The 17,961-nt window shown below is 48.7% G+C and overlaps 1 protein-coding gene across 1 annotated transcript in view; it reads right to left on the minus strand.

Moving 5' to 3' along the window:
* LOC141047051 (uncharacterized) overlaps window positions 1–14,278 on the minus strand; it is a 70,661-nt gene extending 56,383 nt beyond the window's left edge. Inside the window, exons 1-2 of the mRNA XM_073541980.1 lie at window positions 14,179–14,278; window positions 9,020–9,110 (exon numbers count right to left, since the gene is read on the minus strand). Of these exons, the coding sequence (XP_073398081.1) occupies window positions 9,020–9,110; window positions 14,179–14,249 (162 nt within the window). The 5' untranslated portion in view covers window positions 14,250–14,278. The remainder of the gene's footprint in view (window positions 1–9,019; window positions 9,111–14,178) is intronic.
* Window positions 14,279–17,961: the final 3,683 nt, after the last annotated feature.

Consider the following 17,961-nt stretch of genomic DNA (forward strand, 5'->3'; position numbering starts at 1 on the left):
TTTTTGGGTTTTGCTAATTTTTACCGTAAATTCATAAGTAATTTTTCTGGTATTGTGAAACCACTGACGGATTTGACCAAAAAGGGCACTGATGTGGTGAATTGGTCTCCAGAAGCAGTTTTGGAGTTTCGGGAGCTTAAGCGGAGATTCACTTCTGCTCCTGTTCTATGGCAACCTGATGTTTCTCTCCCATTTCAGGTGGAGATAGATGCTTCTGAGATTGGTGCAGGAGCTGTTTTGTCTCAAAGAGATCCGGTAACCTCTAAGATGAACCCTTGTGCCTTCTTTTCTCGAAAATTTTCCCCATTCTGAACGTAATTATGATGTGGGGAATAGGGAATTGTTGGCTATGAAGTGAGCGTTTCAGGAGTGGAGACGTTGGTTGGAGGGAGCCAGACATCAAGTTGTGGGCCTCACCGACCACAAGAACTTGATCTATCTTACATCAGCCAAGCGATTGAATCCTAGACAGGCTAGGTGGGCCTTGTTTTTCACGCGTTTTAATTTTGTGGTCTCCTTTCTTCCGGGCACTAAGAATATTAAGGCGGATGCCCTCTCTAGGAGTTTCTTTGTGGATTCTCTTGATGTGACTGAGCCTATTACTATTCTAAATGAGGGTGTGGTTCTTTCCGCTATTTCACCCGATTTGAGACTTGCCTTGGAGGAATTTCAGGAGGACAAACCTGAACGATGCCCAATGTGGAAATTGTATGTCCCAGACCAATGGAGGAGAAGAGTGATGTCTGAAATTCATTGCTCCGCGTTGGCTGGTCATCCGGGTAATTTTGGTACCAGAGATTTGGTGAGTCGGTCTTTTTGGTGGCCTGCCTTATCTCGTGATGTCAGGAACTTTGTGCAGTCCTGTAGGACTTTTTCTCGGTTCAAGCCCTGTTTGTTATGAATGAGTCACCGTAGGAGGCAAAAGCAGAAATACAAGCTAAGTCCAGAAAACCAGAGAAGTTGGCAACTATCAGATTGCAGACCCCTGAATCTATCAACACAACTAGCAGTAGCCGTGGGGGGTTCCTACGATGCCCTAGACCCCTCGATCACAGCCGGAGAAATACATAGGCCTAAAGAAAGGGGAAATCTAAACTGCCCCAGAGCAGACCCCAAAGCAATAGGCAGCCCCCAACATATAATGACGGTGAAGCAAGATTAAAATACTAACACAGACAGAATAGCTTAGTTACTCACCGATAACGGTGTTTCTCGGAACCCATGACAGCACCACGGAGAGAGGGGGTCCGCCCATCAAGGACAGGAACCTACAGACAAAAGAGCAGCACCTCTCCTCCGCCCCCAGTTGGTTACAGAGCATCAGAGGGTCTCCCGGTTAGTTAACAACAAAAGTATATACATAACATTATAATTTGTATACTTATAGAGAAGCCTCGTGTCTAAGAACACACTCTACACACATTAAATCGTGCTCACCGCACACGTGAAAAAAGGGGGGGAATTAAGCGGGTGCTGTCATGGGTTCCGAGAAACACCATTATCGGTGAGTAACTAAGCTATTCTCCCTCACCCATGACAGCACCATGGAGAGAATTTCAGAGATTGGTAGCTTAGGGAGGGACCACCGCCTGAAGGACCCTTCTCCCGAAGGTCAGGTCAGACGCAGAGGCTAGGTCTAGGCGATAGTGTTTGAAAAAGGTAGAAGGTGTTGACCAGGTGGCCGCCTTACAGATCTGTTCTATTGATACCTCTGATCTTTCTGCCCATGAGGTCGCCATTGCTCTCATAGAGTGGGCTTTTAGACCCTCCGGGATGGTATTCCCGCTGCATGAGTATGCCAGGGCAATCGCATCCCTTATCCATCTTGCCAGGGTACTTTTGGACGCCCCGAGCCCCTTACGAGGTCCCTGGAAACACACAAAGAGAGATCCTTCCTTCCTACATCCCTTGGTGGCCTCTAGGTAGTGCACTAAGCACCTCTTCACATCTAATGTGTGAAATTTCTCCTCTCCTCTATTCGTAGGGTTTGGGCAGAAGGAAGGAAGGACTACCTCCTGTGATCTATGGAAGTGTGTTGCTACCTTGGGCAAATATGCAGGGTCAGGTTTCAATATAATTCTATCCTCCATAATTTTAATGAATGGGGGTAATGCCGATAAGGCTTGAATGTCACTCACTCTGCGAGCCAATGTTAGGGCCACTAGCAGTATCGTTTTTAATGATAGGGTCTTTAGTGGAGCTGACTGAATAGGCTCGAATGGGGGTCCTGTTAGGGCTGACAACACTAAGTTCAGATCCCATGATGGTACTTTCTGGGTAGCTATTGGTCTAGACCTGGCTGCGGCCCTCATAAACCGTGATACCCAAGGGTCGCTCGCCACCTCCTGATTATAGAGGGCGCCTAGGGCCGCTACCTGTACCCTCAGTGTGTTAGTCGCTAGTCCCTGTTCTAACCCCCTTTGGAGGAATTCCAGGATTTTATCCATTTGTATTCCATCCTGAACCTTTGCTCCCGAACTGGATAGGAATTTCCTCCAGGTTCTACCATAGGCTTTGATTGTAATTGGTTTTCTACTTTTTTGTAACGTGGAAATTAGATTTTCTGAAAATCCTTTCCCCCTCAGCAGTGACCTTTCAAATTCCATGCTGTTAAATGGAGGTTCACTGCTTGGGGGTGTAGCACAGGACCCTGCGATAGAAGGTCGGGGAGATCTGGTAGAACCCAGGGGTCGGTTACTGACATTATTCTGAGCCATGAAAACCATGTTCTTTTTGGCCAGAAAGGGGCTATAAGTATTACCCGAGCCCCCTCTTCCCTGACTTTCCTTATCACTGCCGGGAGGAGAATGGTCGGTGGGAAGGCATACAGTAGTCCCCGTGTCCATGGGAGCATAAATGCGTCCAGGGTCTGAGGATTCCCCTTGGGATTTAGAGAACAGAATGCTTCCACTTTTTTGTTTTTGTGGTCTGCAAATAAGTCTATGTCTGGGGTTCCCCACATTTCCACAGTCTTCTGAAAAACGGACTGATTTAGAGCCCACTCCCCTTGATGTAGTTGGGTACGGCTCAGAAAGTCTGCTGTCTGGTTCTCTACTCCCCGTATGTGTAGCGCCGATAGGGACAGTAAGTTTTCCTCGGCTAACCTGAATATCTCGGAGGATGCCTCCATTAGCGTTCTGGACCTGGTTCCCCCCTGGTGGTTTATATAGGCCACTGTTACTCGGTTGTCCGAGAAATGATGGCCCTTTAATGCTGGCAAAAAGTGACTCAAGGCATAATTTACTGCTAGCAGTTCTTTTTGATTCGAGGAGGCTTTTAGTTCTTGACTTCTCCATCCCCCTTGAGCCACACTGATGCCCATGTGTGCTCCCCATCCCACAGGACTGGCGTCGGTGGTAATTACATGTGTGATCTTGGCCTCCCAGGGGATCCCTTTGGACAAGTTGTTTTTGTCCTCCCACCAGGCTAGGGAATGATTAGTTTTTGAAACTAGCGTAATATGATGTTCCAAGTGGTCTCCTAAGGCCCGCTGGTTGGTCAGGATATCCCACTGCAGATCCCTCATGTGTATTTGTGCCCACTGGACCGCCGGCAAGCATGCAGAGAGGGACCCTAACAGGGACATTGCTCGTCTTAGTGTCATAGAAGGGTTTTGCCTCGCTTTTTGTACCATATGAATAATTCTGTCCCTTTTGTGATCTGGCAAGTAACACACTTGGATGTTTGAATCCAGTGTCAGGCCTAGGAACTCCTGGACTCTCCTTGGTTCCAGCCTTGACTTTTTCAGGTTCAGAAGCCACCCGAGGTTTTTTAGAGTGCTCATCACTCTGTCCCTCTGTTCTGTGCATTTCTGGCCCGAGTTGCTCGCTATTAAAAAGTCGTCCAAATAAGGCACTATCAGAACATCCTGTTCTCTTATGTGAGCCATCATCTCTGCCACCAATTTCGTAAAGACCCGTGGAGCCACTGAGATCCCAAATGGCAGGGCCTTGTACTGGAATTCTCTTATTTCTCCTGCTATCGAGACTGCTAGCCTGAGGTATTGCCTGGATTCTTTGTGAATGGGGACATGGTAGTAGGCATCGCTGAGGTCTAAGACCACCATAAAGCATTGCGGAAAGAGAATTTTGATGGTCGATTTGATCGATTCCATCTTGAATTTTTCGTTCTTGATATAGCAATTCAGTCTTTTTAAATTTATGATGGTGCGGAAGGTGCCGTCTGGTTTGGTTACCAGGAAGAGAGGCGAGTAGAACCCCCTGCCTCTCTCCTGTGGGGGAACCTCCTGTAGGACTTTTTTGTCCAACATACTCAGGACCTCCTTTTCGAGGGCGCCCTGTTCGTTTTTTGACGACCTTATCGGGGTAATTATATATTTTTGCGGCGGGAGAGAATAAAAGTTTATCCTTAATCCTGATCTTACAAGATTTATCAGCCAGGGATTGTTGGATATTTTCTCCCAGGCTGGGAGGAAAAAACTTAGTCTCCCTCCCACCCTGGGCCCACAGTCACTTGGCGGGTTTTTTATCCCGGGACGAGTTACCGAAGATGAACCCCCTGTCCCTTCTTCTGTCTTCCCATTTTTGGTCTCTCGGGGGTCTCCTCTGAAAGAACTTTTTGTTCCGAAAGGACCGTTTAAAGCATGTGGCGCTCACTGGTCCTAGGTTTGGGAAGCCTTTCTTTTTGTCGCCTGCCTTTTCGAGGATGTCATCCAAGGTTTCCCCGAAGAGGAATTTTCCTTCACAGGGAATGGCACATAACTTCATTTTTGTCTGGAGATTCCCAGGCCAACATTTTAACCATAAAGCTCTTCTAGCTGCATTCGACAAGGCTGCCATTTTAGATGACAATCTTATCGAATCAGCCGAAGAGTCGGCCAGGAAGGCTGCCGCCCCTCTTATCATTGGCATGGATTCCAGGATTTTATCTCTGGGAACCCTTTCCCTTATCTGTCTCTCCAATTGGTCTATCCATACCATAAGAGCTCTGGAGGTACAGGTTGCCGCTACCGCCGGCCTGATGTTTCCCCCTGCTGATTCCCAGGTGCCCTTAAGTAGGGTATCCGCTTTTTTATCTAACGGGTCTTTCAGGGTACCCATATCTTCAAAGGGGAGTGCAAACCTTCTTGAAGCTTTGGCTACCGCCACGTCTAGTTTGGGGGCCTTATCCCACGATGTGGATGCCTCCTCATCAAATGGGTACTTTCTTTTGATGGAAGGAACCGTAGAGCTTTTCCTATCCGGTTTTTCCCATTCTTTATCTATGAGGCCTTGGACGTTCTTATTTAACGGAAATACCCTCCGTTTCTTTTGACCCAGTCCCCCGAACATAATGTCCTGGACTGATCTATCAGTCCGGGGGTCTTCCACCCCCATAGTGGATCTTACCGCCTTTACTAAGGCATCCACTTCGTCCAGGGGGAAACAATGACGACCTTCCGTCTCCTCTTCGGAGGATGACGAGTCGGTATTTACAGTATGGGAGGTGACTTCCCCTGACGATAAGCTCTCTGATTGGGACTCTATTACCCCCTTCCTTCCTTTCCTTTCCCATTTTTTGGATGAAAGGGCACTCTGAATTTCTGCGCGGATTACCGCCCTTAGGTCTGCGGCATGATCCGGGGTTTCACCGCCGAGGACCTCCTGTATACAGGAGTCACACAATTTTTTCTCCCAGGGCGTTGGTAATGGTTTCCTACAGGTGGGGCATTCCCTGTTCTTGGTATTTTCTTTCTTCTTTCCCTGATAAGGGAAAGAAGTCTATTACAATGGGGAACATTCACGAAGATCCACTTACCCCCCATGCGCGGTTGCAGGTACCGGTTCTGGAAGTGGATCCAAATCCCTCACTGGGCGATCCACGGCAGGTGACTTGCTCCTTGCAGTTGAATGCTGCGTGGAGTGGCTACTGGACCGGCTCCCCCGTCCGTCTTTATCCTTTTGGCGGTGCTGGTGATGCTGCCTATGTTGCTGCTGCTTAGGCTGCTGTAGCTCCTCATGCTGGTCGCTATCCATCGCGCCTGAACGCTTCCAGCCCTGAGGCTGCTTCAGCGTTCCAAATTTTACGGCTTCTGACAACCCCTTCCGAAAGAGAGCAGCCAAGGCATTATCATTCCAGGTAGTAAGTACTGGCCACTTTCGGAATTTTTGACAGTACAATTCTGCCACAATGCCAGCAGGGTCTTTTCAGCCTGATCAATAGCATTAGGTTCGTCATACAACAACCCCAAAGCTTGAAAGAATGCGTTCACATTAGTCAGAATAGGATCATCTAGTTTCAAAGAAAACGCCCAATCCTGGGGATCGCCGCGCAGCAAAGAGATGACAATTTTAACCTGCTGCGCGGAGCTCCCTGACGAGTTAGGCTTCAAGGCAAAAAATAATTTACAATTATTTTTGAAATTAAAAAATTTAGACCGATCCCCAAAAAATACATCAGGTGTAGGAATCTTTGGTTCAACATCATGTGAATGAGCAAGGTAGGCGGAAATTTCCCGCACTTCCGCAGCGAGCTGCTCCACACGATCAGACAATTGCTTTATCTCCATTGAGAGAAAAAAAAATTCCCCCTACGGCCTCAGAGATATAGAGGAAAAAATATACACACTTTTTTTTTTTTTTTTTACAATTCTTTCCTGCTATTGAGTACCCTAGAATCTGCGGTATGGCGGGTGATTCTGTTATGAATGAGTCACCATAGGAGGCAAAAGCAGAAATACAAGCTAAGTCCAGAAAACCAGAGAAGTTGGCAACTATCAGATTGCAGACCCCTGAACCTATCAACACAACTAGCAGTAGCCGTGGGGGGTTCCTACGATGCCCTAGACCCCTCGATCACAGTCGGAGAAATACATAGGCCTAAAGAAAGAAAGGGGAAATCTAAACTGCCCCAGAGCAGACCCCAAAGCAGTAGGCAGCCCCCAACATATAATGACGGTGAAGCAAGATGAAAATACTAACACAGACAGAAAGATAGACTGAGCAAAGACGGGGCCCCAAAACTACCTAGATAGGAAAGGAAAGGAAGGCTGCTGTCTGCAATCTGCCAAAACCCTGTCAAAGACATAAGCCAACCAGCTGATAAGAAAAAGGCCCTGAAGCAGCTAGGCTTCAAAAACTGAATCAGCACTCAGGTATTTTCAGAAGACAGAGCTAAATGAATTCAGCACACCCCAGCAGGGAATGGCAGAAATCCAGAAAAACAAAGCAAAAACAAAGTCAAAGCACAAAAGCAAAAGGCCGAGCAGCAAACTTAGCTTTGGAGGAGAAGGAATTCAGACTGGTCTCCAAGGATCCCACAGAGAAATCACCCGCAGGGCAGAAGGGCGTCGGCAGCATTATATCCAGTCCGTAACTTCACTCAGCCAGTCACAATCATCAGCCTCAGGTGTTTGACAATCAGGCTCACTACCTTTCTTTACCAGAAGAGGGAGTTCCTCGGGCCTCAGTAATGAAGGGGAAAATGAACTCACAACACCTGTTCTAGTTCTAGTAGATTGTTAATGCCACTGCCGGTGCCCAGGAGGCCATGGACCCATATCTCAATGGATTTTATTTCCGACCTCCCTGTCTCTCAGAGAATGACTGTTATCTGGGTGATCTGTGATAGATTCTCCAAGATGGTCCATCTTGTACCATTGCTGAAGTTGCCATCCTCTTCTGAGTTGGTGCCCTTGTTTTTACAACAGGTGGTTTGTTTGTTTGCATGGCATTCCTGAGAACATTGTGTCTGGAGTCCAGTTTGTTTCCATATTTTGGAGAACTTTTTGTTCTAAACTGGGAATTCAGTTGTCCTTCTCCTCTGCGTTTCATCCTCAGACCAATGGGCAGACTGAGAGAGCAAACCAGACTTTGGAAACCTATTTGAGATGTTTTGTTTCTGCTGAGCAAGATGACTGGGTCTCTTTTTTCCCTTGGCTGAATTTGCTCTAAATAATAGGGCTAGTTTTGCCACTTTGATGTCTCCTTTATTCTGCAACTTTGGGTTTCACCCTCGGTTTTCTTCAGGACAGGTGGAGGCTTCGGCCTGTCCAGGTGTAGATTCTGTGGTAGAGAGAATGCAGCAGATTTGGGATCAAGTAGTGGATAAGTTGTCTCATTCTCAGGAGAAGGCCTAACGGTTTGCCAACCGGCATAGGACTATTGGTCCCCGGTTTAAAGTGGGTGACATGGTTTGGTTATCCTCAAAAAATATTCCTATGAAAGTTGCGTCTCCAAAATTCAAGCCAAGGTTCGGTTAGGGGCTGGCGGAACGCACCAAATAAAATAGAAGGTATTTAGGTGCGTTCGCAGCCCGGGGTCCACCGTGCAGAGATGGTAGCTGCTGCTCGGTAATGGCGGACACTATATAGCGGTATAATAAGTGAACGCACGCGGGTTTGAGTCATCCGGTGTAACTCTGTTGCCTCACAGAGCCACACCAACACTGAACATAAATGCTGAAGCCTGTTAAGATCACAGAGCTCGGCGAGGTGAGCGCTTGGGTAAAGTTACAGGACTCTGCCCCAAGACACAGGGTCGGAGTCCCTCTGTGAAGGGCTAATCTAAGATCAAAACTAAAGGCTCCATTTTTATGCTGGTGAATCCATCTTGTTGTTTACGAGATAAATTCTGTAACTTAACTAGAGTAAAGTTCATGGCTGTAATAAAACCAGACTGCTCCAGTCTGAACAAGATATGAGAATAGAGACCTGGGGGTGTATTATTGTGTATGACTCTGATGCATGTGCTATTGTGCTTCTTTCCATGCCACGTAGATACGGACATATATGTAGTTTCCGGTTTTTCTGTATTTTTATAGGTTAAGTGCTGTATGCTAATACTCAGAGGCGTAGCTAGGGTTTTGCTTTAGGGGGGGCGAAACTTCTGAGTGGGCCCCTAACTAGGTAACTTTGATTACAACTCGGTGACGCACCCTAATAGTGGATGTAGAAGATAACTGCGCTGTTACTAAAATAATCCCAATATAAAGACCAACATGGATATTACATGGTCAGTGGTAAATACCAGTACTACAAAACATACAAGTAATTACTGCACAGTTACAGATATTGCCTTACCGCTGACGTTCTTTCTGATGGAATCGTCCACTTTTCACGTCTTTTCCATCTGGCCCAGACCAACATGACAACTTCTCCAGCCACGACTCTGCTACAGAGAATACAACAAAGACATGTTTCACTTCTCATATTCCAGCCCCATCACCATCTATCCCCAACCTGCACAAACTCCTCATCCTGCTGCTACCCCAATACTGAGCCGCTGCCATTTGTGTCCCTATTACTGCACCTGATACCCCAATACTGAGCTGCTGCCATATGTGTCCCTAGTACTGCACCTGATACCCCAATACTAAGCCACTGCTGCCATATGTGTCCCTATTACTGCACTTGATACCCAATACTGAGCCGCTGCTGCTGTATGTGTCCCTATTACTGCACCTGATACCCCAATACTGAGCCATATGTGTCCCTATTACTGCACCTGATACCCCAATGCTGAGCCGTTGCTGCTGTATGTGTCCCTATTACTGCATCTGATACCCCAATATTGAGCCGATGCTGCCGTATGTGTCCCTATTACTGCACCTGATACCCCAATACTGAGCCTCTGCTGCCGTATGTGTCCCTATTACTGCACCTGATACCTCAATGCTGAGCCACTGCTGCTGCCGTATGTGTCCCTATTACTGCACCTGATACCCCAATACTGAGCCTCTGCTGCCGTATGTGTCCTTATTACTGCACCTGATACCCCAATACTGAGCCGCTGCTGCCGCCTTATGTGTCCCTATTACTGCACCTGATACCCCAATACTGAGCCGCTGCCGTATGTGTCCCTATTACTGCACCTGATACCCCAATACTGAGCCTCTGCTGCCTTATGTGTCCCTATTACTGCACTTGATACCCCAATACTGAGCCGCTGCTGCCTTATGTGTCCCTATTACTGCACCTGATACCCCAATACTGAGCCGCTGCTGCCGTATGTGTCCCTATTACTGCACCTGATACCCCAATGCTGAGCCACTGCTGCTGCCGTATGTGTCCCTATTACTGCACCTGATACCCCAATACTGAGCCACTGCTGCTGTATGTGTCCCTATTACTGCACCTGATACCCCAATGCTGAGCCTCTGCTGCTGTATGTGTCCCTATTACTGCACCTGATACCCCAATGCTGAGCCACTGCTGCTGCCGTATGTGTCCCTATTACTGCACCTGATACCCCAATACTGAGCCACTGCTGCTGTATGTGTCCCTATTACTGCACCTGATACCCCAATGCTGAGCCTCTGCTGCTGTATGTGTCCCTATTACTGCACCTGATACCCCAATGCTGAGCCTCTGCTGAAGTATGTGTCCTTATTAGTGCACCTGATACCCCAATACTGAGCCGCTGCTGCTGTATATGTCCCTATTACTGAACTTGAAACCCCAATGCTGAGCTGCTGCTGCTGCCGTATGTGTCCCTATTACTGCACCTGATACCCCAATGCTGAGCTGCTGCCATATGTGTCCCTATTACTGCACCTGATACCCCAATACTGAGCCGCTGCTGCCGTATTTGTCCCTATTACTGCACCTGATACCCCAATGCTGAGCTGCTGCTGCCATATGTGTCCCTATTACTGCACCTGATACCCCAATGCTGAGCCTCTGCTGCCGTATGTGTCCCTATTACTGCACCTGATACCCCAATGCTGAGCCGCTGCTGCCATATGTGTCCTTATTACTGCACCTAATACCCCAATACTGAGCCGCTGCTGCCGTATGTGTCCCTATTACTGCACCTGATACCCCAATGATGAGCATCTGCTGCAGTATGTGTCCCAATTACTGCACCTGATACCCCAATGCTGAGCCGCTGCTGCCATATGTGTCCTTATTACTGCACCTAATACCCCAATACTGAGCCGCTGCTGCCGTATGGGTCCCTATTACTGCACCTGATACCCCAATGCTGAGCTGCTGCTGCCATATGTGTCCCTATTACTGCACCTGATACCCCAATGCTGAGCCACTGCTGCTGCCGTATGTGTCCCTATAACTGCACCTGATACCCCAATACTGAGCCTCTGCTGCCGTATGTGTCCTTATTACTGCACCTAATACCCCAATACTGAGCCGCTGCTGCCGTATGTGTGCTTATTACTGCACCTAATACCCCAATACTGAGCCGCTGCTGCCGTATGGGTCCCTATTACTGCACCTGATACCCCAATGCTGAGCTGCTGCTGCTGCCATATGTGTCCCTATTACTGCACCTGATACCCCAATGCTGAGCTGCTGCTGCCATATGTGTCCCTATTACTGCACCTGATACCCCAATGCTGAGCCACTGCTGCTGCCGTATGTGTCCCTATAACTGCACCTGATACCCCAATGCTGAGCCTCTGCTGCCGTATGTGTCCCTATTACTGCACCTGATACCCCAATGCTGAGCCTCTGCTGCCGTATGTGTCCCTATTACTGCACCTGATACCCCAATGCTGAGCCGCTGCTGCCATATGTGTCCTTATTACTGCACCTAATACCCCAATACTGAGCCGCTGCTGCCATATGTGTCCCTATTACTGCACCTGATACCCCAATGATGAGCATCTGCTGCAGTATGTGTCCCAATTACTGCACCTGATACCCCAATGCTGAGCCGCTGCTGTTATATGTGTCCTTATTACTGCACCTAATACCCCAATACTGAGCCGCTGCTGCCGTATGGGTCCCTATTACTGCACCTGATACCCCAATGCTGAGCTGCTGCTGCTGCCATATGTGTCCCTATTACTGCACCTGATACCCCAATGCTGAGCCACTGCTGCTGCCGTATGTGTCCCTATAACTGCACCTGATACCCCAATACTGAGCCTCTGCTGCCGTATGTGTCCTTATTACTGCACCTAATACCCCAATACTGAGCCGCTGCTGCCGTATGTGTCCCTATTACTGCACCTGATACCCCAATGCTGAGCTGCTGCTGCCATATGTGTCCCTATTACTGCACCTGATACCCCAATGCTGAGCCTCTGCTGCCGTATGTGTCCCTATTACTGCACCTGATACCCCAATGCTGAGCCACTGCTGCCATATGTGTCCCTATTACTGCACCTGATACCCCCAATACTGAGCTGCTGCTGCCGTATGTTTCCCTATTACTGCACCTGATACCCCAATACTGAGTCTCTGTTGCCATATTTGTCCCTATTACTGCACCTGATACCCCAATGCTGAGCCGCTGCTGCCATATGTGTCCCTATTACTGCACTTGATACCCCAATGCTGAGCCTCTGCTGCCGTATGTGTCCCTATTACTGCACCTGATACCCCAATGCTGAGCCGCTGCTGCCATATGTGTCCCTATTACTGCACCTGATACCCCAATACTGAGCCTCTGCTGCCGTATTTGTCCCTATTACTGCACCTGATACCCCAATGCTGAGCCGCTGCTGCCATATGTGTCCCTATTACTGCACCTGATACCTCAATGCTGAGCCGCTGCTGCCATATGTGTCCCTATTACTGTACTTGATACCCCAATGCTGAGCCTCTGCTGCCGTATGTGTCCCTATTACTGCACCTGATACCGCAATGCTGAGCCGCTGCTGCCATATGTGTCCCTATTACTGCACCTGATACCCCAATGCTGAGCCTCTGCTGCCTCATGTGTCCCTATTACTGCACTTGATACCCCAATGCTGAGCCTCTGCTGCCGTCTGTCCCTATTGCTGCACCTGATACCCCAATGCTGAGCCGCTGCTGCCATATTTGTCCCTATTACTGCACTTGATACCCCAATACTGAGCCACTGCTGCTGTATGTCCCTATTACTGCACCTGATACCCCAATACTGAGCCTCTGCTGCCGTATTTGTCCCTATTACTGCACCTGATACCCCAATGCTGAGCCGCTGCTGCCATGTGTCCCTATTACTGCACCTGATACCCCAATGCTGAGCCTCTGCTGCCGTGTGTCCCTAGTGCTGCACCTGATACCCCAATGCTGAGCCGCTGCTGCCATATTTGTCCCTATTACTGCACCTGATACCCCAATACTGAGCCACTGCTGCCGTATGTGTCCCTATTACTGCACCTGATACCCCAATACTGAGCCTCTGCTGCCGTATTTGTCCCTATTACTGCACCTGATACCCCAATGCTGAGCCGCTGCTGCCATGTGTCCCTATTACTGCACCTGATACCCCAATACTGAGCCGCTGCAGCTGTATGTGTCCCTATTACTGCACCTACTGTGTGGTTCTGTGTGACCTCTAAATTCTAAAGCATCCCTCTATAATATAGTAATGCCGGGTGCAATTGCCCTAAAAAACAGTGCCCACATATTATCTCCTAGAATGTAATATTGCGCTCTGTGTGCCCCGTTTGACAGTCACTGTAACCTGAGTTCCCCTATAACAATAAGTGCCCACTTTACATTTATTAATGTCCTGAGTCCCCCCCTGTACAGCTCCCCTATACACAGTAATATGCCCCCTCACTGTATACATACTGACCCCTTAGTATCCCCCAATGATGGCTCCAACGCTGTATGATGGCCCCCTTAATAATCTCCACAATGTATGATGGCCCCCTAGATAGCCTCCATATAGTATAATACACCAGATAGTCCTCAATATAGTATAATGCAGCCCCCTTAGGCAGACTCTACAGTATAATGCAGCCCCCCCATGGGCAGACTCAATAGTATATTGCAGCCCCCATAAGCAGACTGTAATGTAAGGCAGCACCCCCCCAACCCCCCAATAGGCAGCCTGTATTATAAGGCAGCACTCCCCCCATAGGCAGACTGTAGTATAAGGCACCCCCCCATCCCCTATAGGCAGACTGTAGTATAAGGCAGCACCCCCCCATTCGCTCCATACACCTTGTACACATACGGCTCCGCTCCGTACACCCCGCACACACACGTTTCCGCTCCGTACACCTTGTACACAAACAGCTCCGCTCCGAATACCTTGTACACAAACGGCTCCGCTCCGAACACCTTGTACACAAATGGCTCCGCTCCGTACACCTTGTACACAAACGGCTCCGCTCACCCCATACATACGCGGCTCTGCTCCTCCGTACACCTCATACATGCATATCTCCGCTTCGTACACCTTCTACACACACGGCTCCACTCTGTACACCTCATACACACACAGCTCTGCTACATCCATCTGGCTGTAAACCCCTCCTGACCCCATACATAAACTTCACCTTATCCAGCACCAATGCATGACAACCAGCACAGCAGAGTCCTGCAGCCAGCCACTGAAGTCCCTGATCATGTGACCCCCTGACTCCGCCCCTCGTGTGACCTCATCACAGGTCCTGTGTGCGCACAGAATAACTCAGGATTACATTGCTGGCTGTAAGCCCACTGCTGGCACCGGGGCCCCCCACTGCCTTCTCAGGGGCCCATAGCGGCCGGGTGGCAGAGGAAGGAGATCGATTCTCCCTGCTCTGCCGCAGAATGTAACTGTATGGGCACGCTGTGCACGCCGATACAGTTACATTAGTGTAGCTCTGGTGGGCCCCCTCAGAGAGCAGGGCCCGGGGCGACCGCCCCCTCTGCCCCCCCCCCCGGTAGCTACGCTACTGCTAATACTATAAAAGAGGTGATATAATAAAGGGGATTAGAGATCTGCCTTGATCCTCCCAAACAGAGACACGTCTCCGTCTGGTCATTCTCAGTTGCTGGCAACGCCCTGTGGATTAATTTGGAAATCACTTGGTGACTCCAGATCCTCCCTCAACGGCACCGCAGTAGATGCGGTACTATGTGCCTTGTGCTGGATGGCACAATATGGCGCTACGTGAGGTGCTGACCTGGACGCGCTGTGGCCTAAAGCCTAGCCACTGATGGGCGCTGACTAACACGAAGAACCTAAATGCAGACACAACGAAGGGTAGGGGTTTCCAATGAGTCAGTCACTAGATACATGCATCCATCATCATACACACCTTAAGCATAAGAGTCTATACTAGTGCATGGCCGTGCGGCCATGCGACTCTTTTATAGCAGCGTCCTTCCGGGACCTTCCTGATAGTCCAATCCGAGCTGGAGAAGGACCTGAGCATGCGACCTCCGATTTCCAATGAGAGATCATCCCATGGACATGCTCAGTGGACCGAAAGGAGAACTTAGTCCCTGGAGTAGCTCGCTGCTGACCAGCATGCATTGCTATAGCTGGAACAGAGGTGGCAGCAGCAGCAGCAACCAAACCTACAGAGCTGGTCTGACCAGAGCGCCTGGATCAACGAGTCTGCTGAGCAGCCTCCTCTGCGGCCGGAGAGGAATGGGAGACTGCCAAATGCAAGGCTCGGGATTCCTGCTGTGCAGCAACCGGAACGCGACGCCTAACAGGTTCATTGGACCTTATAAGATTTTGAAAATCATTAATCCTGTTTCCTTCCATTTGGCTCTTCCAGGAACGATTAAAATTCACAGCGATTTTCATAAATCTTTGTTGAAAAGGTTTGTGGAGCCAGTAGTTCCCATGGCTGCGCCCCCTGATCCTGTATTGGCTAAGGATAATCTGGAGTAGGAAGTAGAAAAGGTATTGGATTCTCATCTGGCTAGACGGGGACTCCAGTACTTGGTCAACTGGAAGGGTTATGGTCAGGAAGATTATTCTTGGGTGTTTGCTTCTGACATTCATGCCGAGAGATTGGTTCGCGCCTTCCACCAGGGCCCATCCTGATTGGTCTGGTGGCTCGGGTCAGGGTTCGGTGACCCCTCCTCAAGGGGGATGTACTGTTGTCAACACGTCTGACCTGGATTCTGAGTTTGGGCTCCCTCTGGTGGTTGCAGCGGGTAATGAAGTTGGTCTATCTGACGGAGGTCAATCACCTGAAGAAGATGATTGGAGGTCAGGTGTTACTGACTGGGAAGATTTAAGTGAGCAACCTTCCCTCAATTGCTGCTGGTGATTTTGTTTCTTCCTGTGCACTTTGGAAGTCTGTTTGTCCCCTGCTTGGTCCTGCATCTTTCAGATAAGTTATTTGTCCGTTTTTGCTTTACTCTGATTTCTGCTTTGCTGTTGTGTGCTAAGCCTTGTTCCTGCAGGGACCTGCGCTGGACCCCGTTCTATAAGCTTCAGCTCATGTCAGTTTGTTCAGTGTTTCTGATCCCCTGGTATATCAGTGCCTTTTGCTTTGCTTCCAGTTCACACCAGAATTCTGATCTAGTGGGGGAGAGGTCGTGTGGCCTCAGTATTTTTGCTTATCAGATGTGATGGATTTTTCTTAGAGTTTTTTGCGTGATTGCAGACAGGATTCTTTCCTGTCCTATTCTATCTAGACAGTATGGGCCCCATAATTTGCTTACTCTATTTTCTGCCTGTGTTTGTGCTTCATCTTGTCTCAGCGGCAATATATGTTTGAGGGCTATCTATTCCTTTGGGGTTCTACTCCGGGGCAGTTTAGCATTTCCCTTTCTTTCTTTCTTTAGGTTTAGTTAACTCTTTGGCTGCGCCGAGGCGCCTAGGGCATCGTAGGTACGTCCCACGACTAATTCTAGTTGTGTTGTCAGTTTAGGGGACTGCAGTCCGCTTAGTTACCAACCTTTCTGGTGTTCTGGTTGCCTAGCCTATGCCCCGGCTATCCTCCACGGTTGCAGAATCATAACAGATGGCGTTCCAGGAGCCGAAGAGGGCGCTGTGTAAACATCCGGTTCTGGTCTCACCAAACTTAAGCAAAGAGTTTGTGGTCCAGACAGATGTGTCAGAAGTTGGTTTTGGAGCCATGCTGTCTCAAGTAATAAATGGAGAAGAACATCCTATTCTGTATTTGAACCGGAAGCTCTCGTCATGTGAAAAGGACTACGCCATCATCAAGAAGTAGTGTCTAGCCATAAAATGGGTCTTGGATACAATTAGGTATTTTCTACTAGACCGAAGGTTCAAACTTGTGTCCAATCATACCTCTCTGAGATGGTTAAGGTAGACAAAGGGTAAGAATGTCTGGGTGACTAGGTGGTTCTTAGGCCTCCAGAATGTCAGGTTCCATGTAGAACACAGACCTGGGAAGTTAATAGGGAACGCAGTTGCCCTCTCCTGAATTCCCAGTTTGGTGTCTGAAGGTGCCAAAGCCCCCGGCTTTGGGCAGAGGGGGGAATATGTGACAGGGTCACTGGCACAGTATATGAGGGGAGATATGTGTCCCAAAGATTGCTTTCCTCCGTGATCTAGAAAGCTATAAGTTTCTCTTCAGCATGAAAGTGTTAATCAGCCATGAGATGGGACGGTTTCTAGGTGAGTAGGTAAGAGATGGGCGGGATGCCTACTCACCATATCTCCACCGAAAGGGTGTGGCTGGTGAATTAAATGGCCAGCCAGTAGTTTTTGTCCTCTGTCTGTGTTGTGTGGAGGAAGGAAGCCTCCAGACTGATGCTCCTGTCAGAGCCGCTTTATGTGTTGTCCCAGGAGATGGAAGCCATACTGGGGAGGAGTTTATATGTACTATTTACTTTCATTTGAGCCAAAAAGGCTGTTTTCTGTTACCAGTTTGGGCTGTTTGGTTAAAGTCTCTGGGTGGTTTGAGCCAGAAAGGCTGTTTCTGTTACCAGTTTGGGCTGTTTGATTTATGTTGCAATAAACAATCCAGAGACTTTAACCAAACGTTTTCCTGTGTCTGCCTCGTGGAGCAGCTAAGTGAGCTGACCTTCCATAGATGCTTGACTGTAAAAGACCATCAGAAGGATTTAGCAGACACTGAATTTGTGGTTCATTGTTGTACTCTTCAGAGACATCTGCACAAATATGACCTTCATGGAAGAATCATCACAAAAACCCTCTCCTGCATCTTCACCATAAAAGTCATCATCAGAAGGGCTGTCTCCTCCCTGGTCCGCCCCCTGATCGCTGTGATTGGCTGTTCTATTCCGAACAGCCAATCACAGCGCTTCTCATTGTTTCAGCCAATCAGATTGGCTGAAACAATGAGGTCCTAGGCTAGGAATCGAGTACTGATGCACTCGATCCTAGGGCCTGATGTATT

Source organism: Dendrobates tinctorius, unplaced genomic scaffold (genome assembly GCF_039654945.1).
Source record: "Dendrobates tinctorius isolate UK_male_01 unplaced genomic scaffold, ASM3965494v1 ptg000126l, whole genome shotgun sequence".
Classification (NCBI taxonomy): domain Eukaryota; kingdom Metazoa; phylum Chordata; class Amphibia; order Anura; family Dendrobatidae; genus Dendrobates; species Dendrobates tinctorius.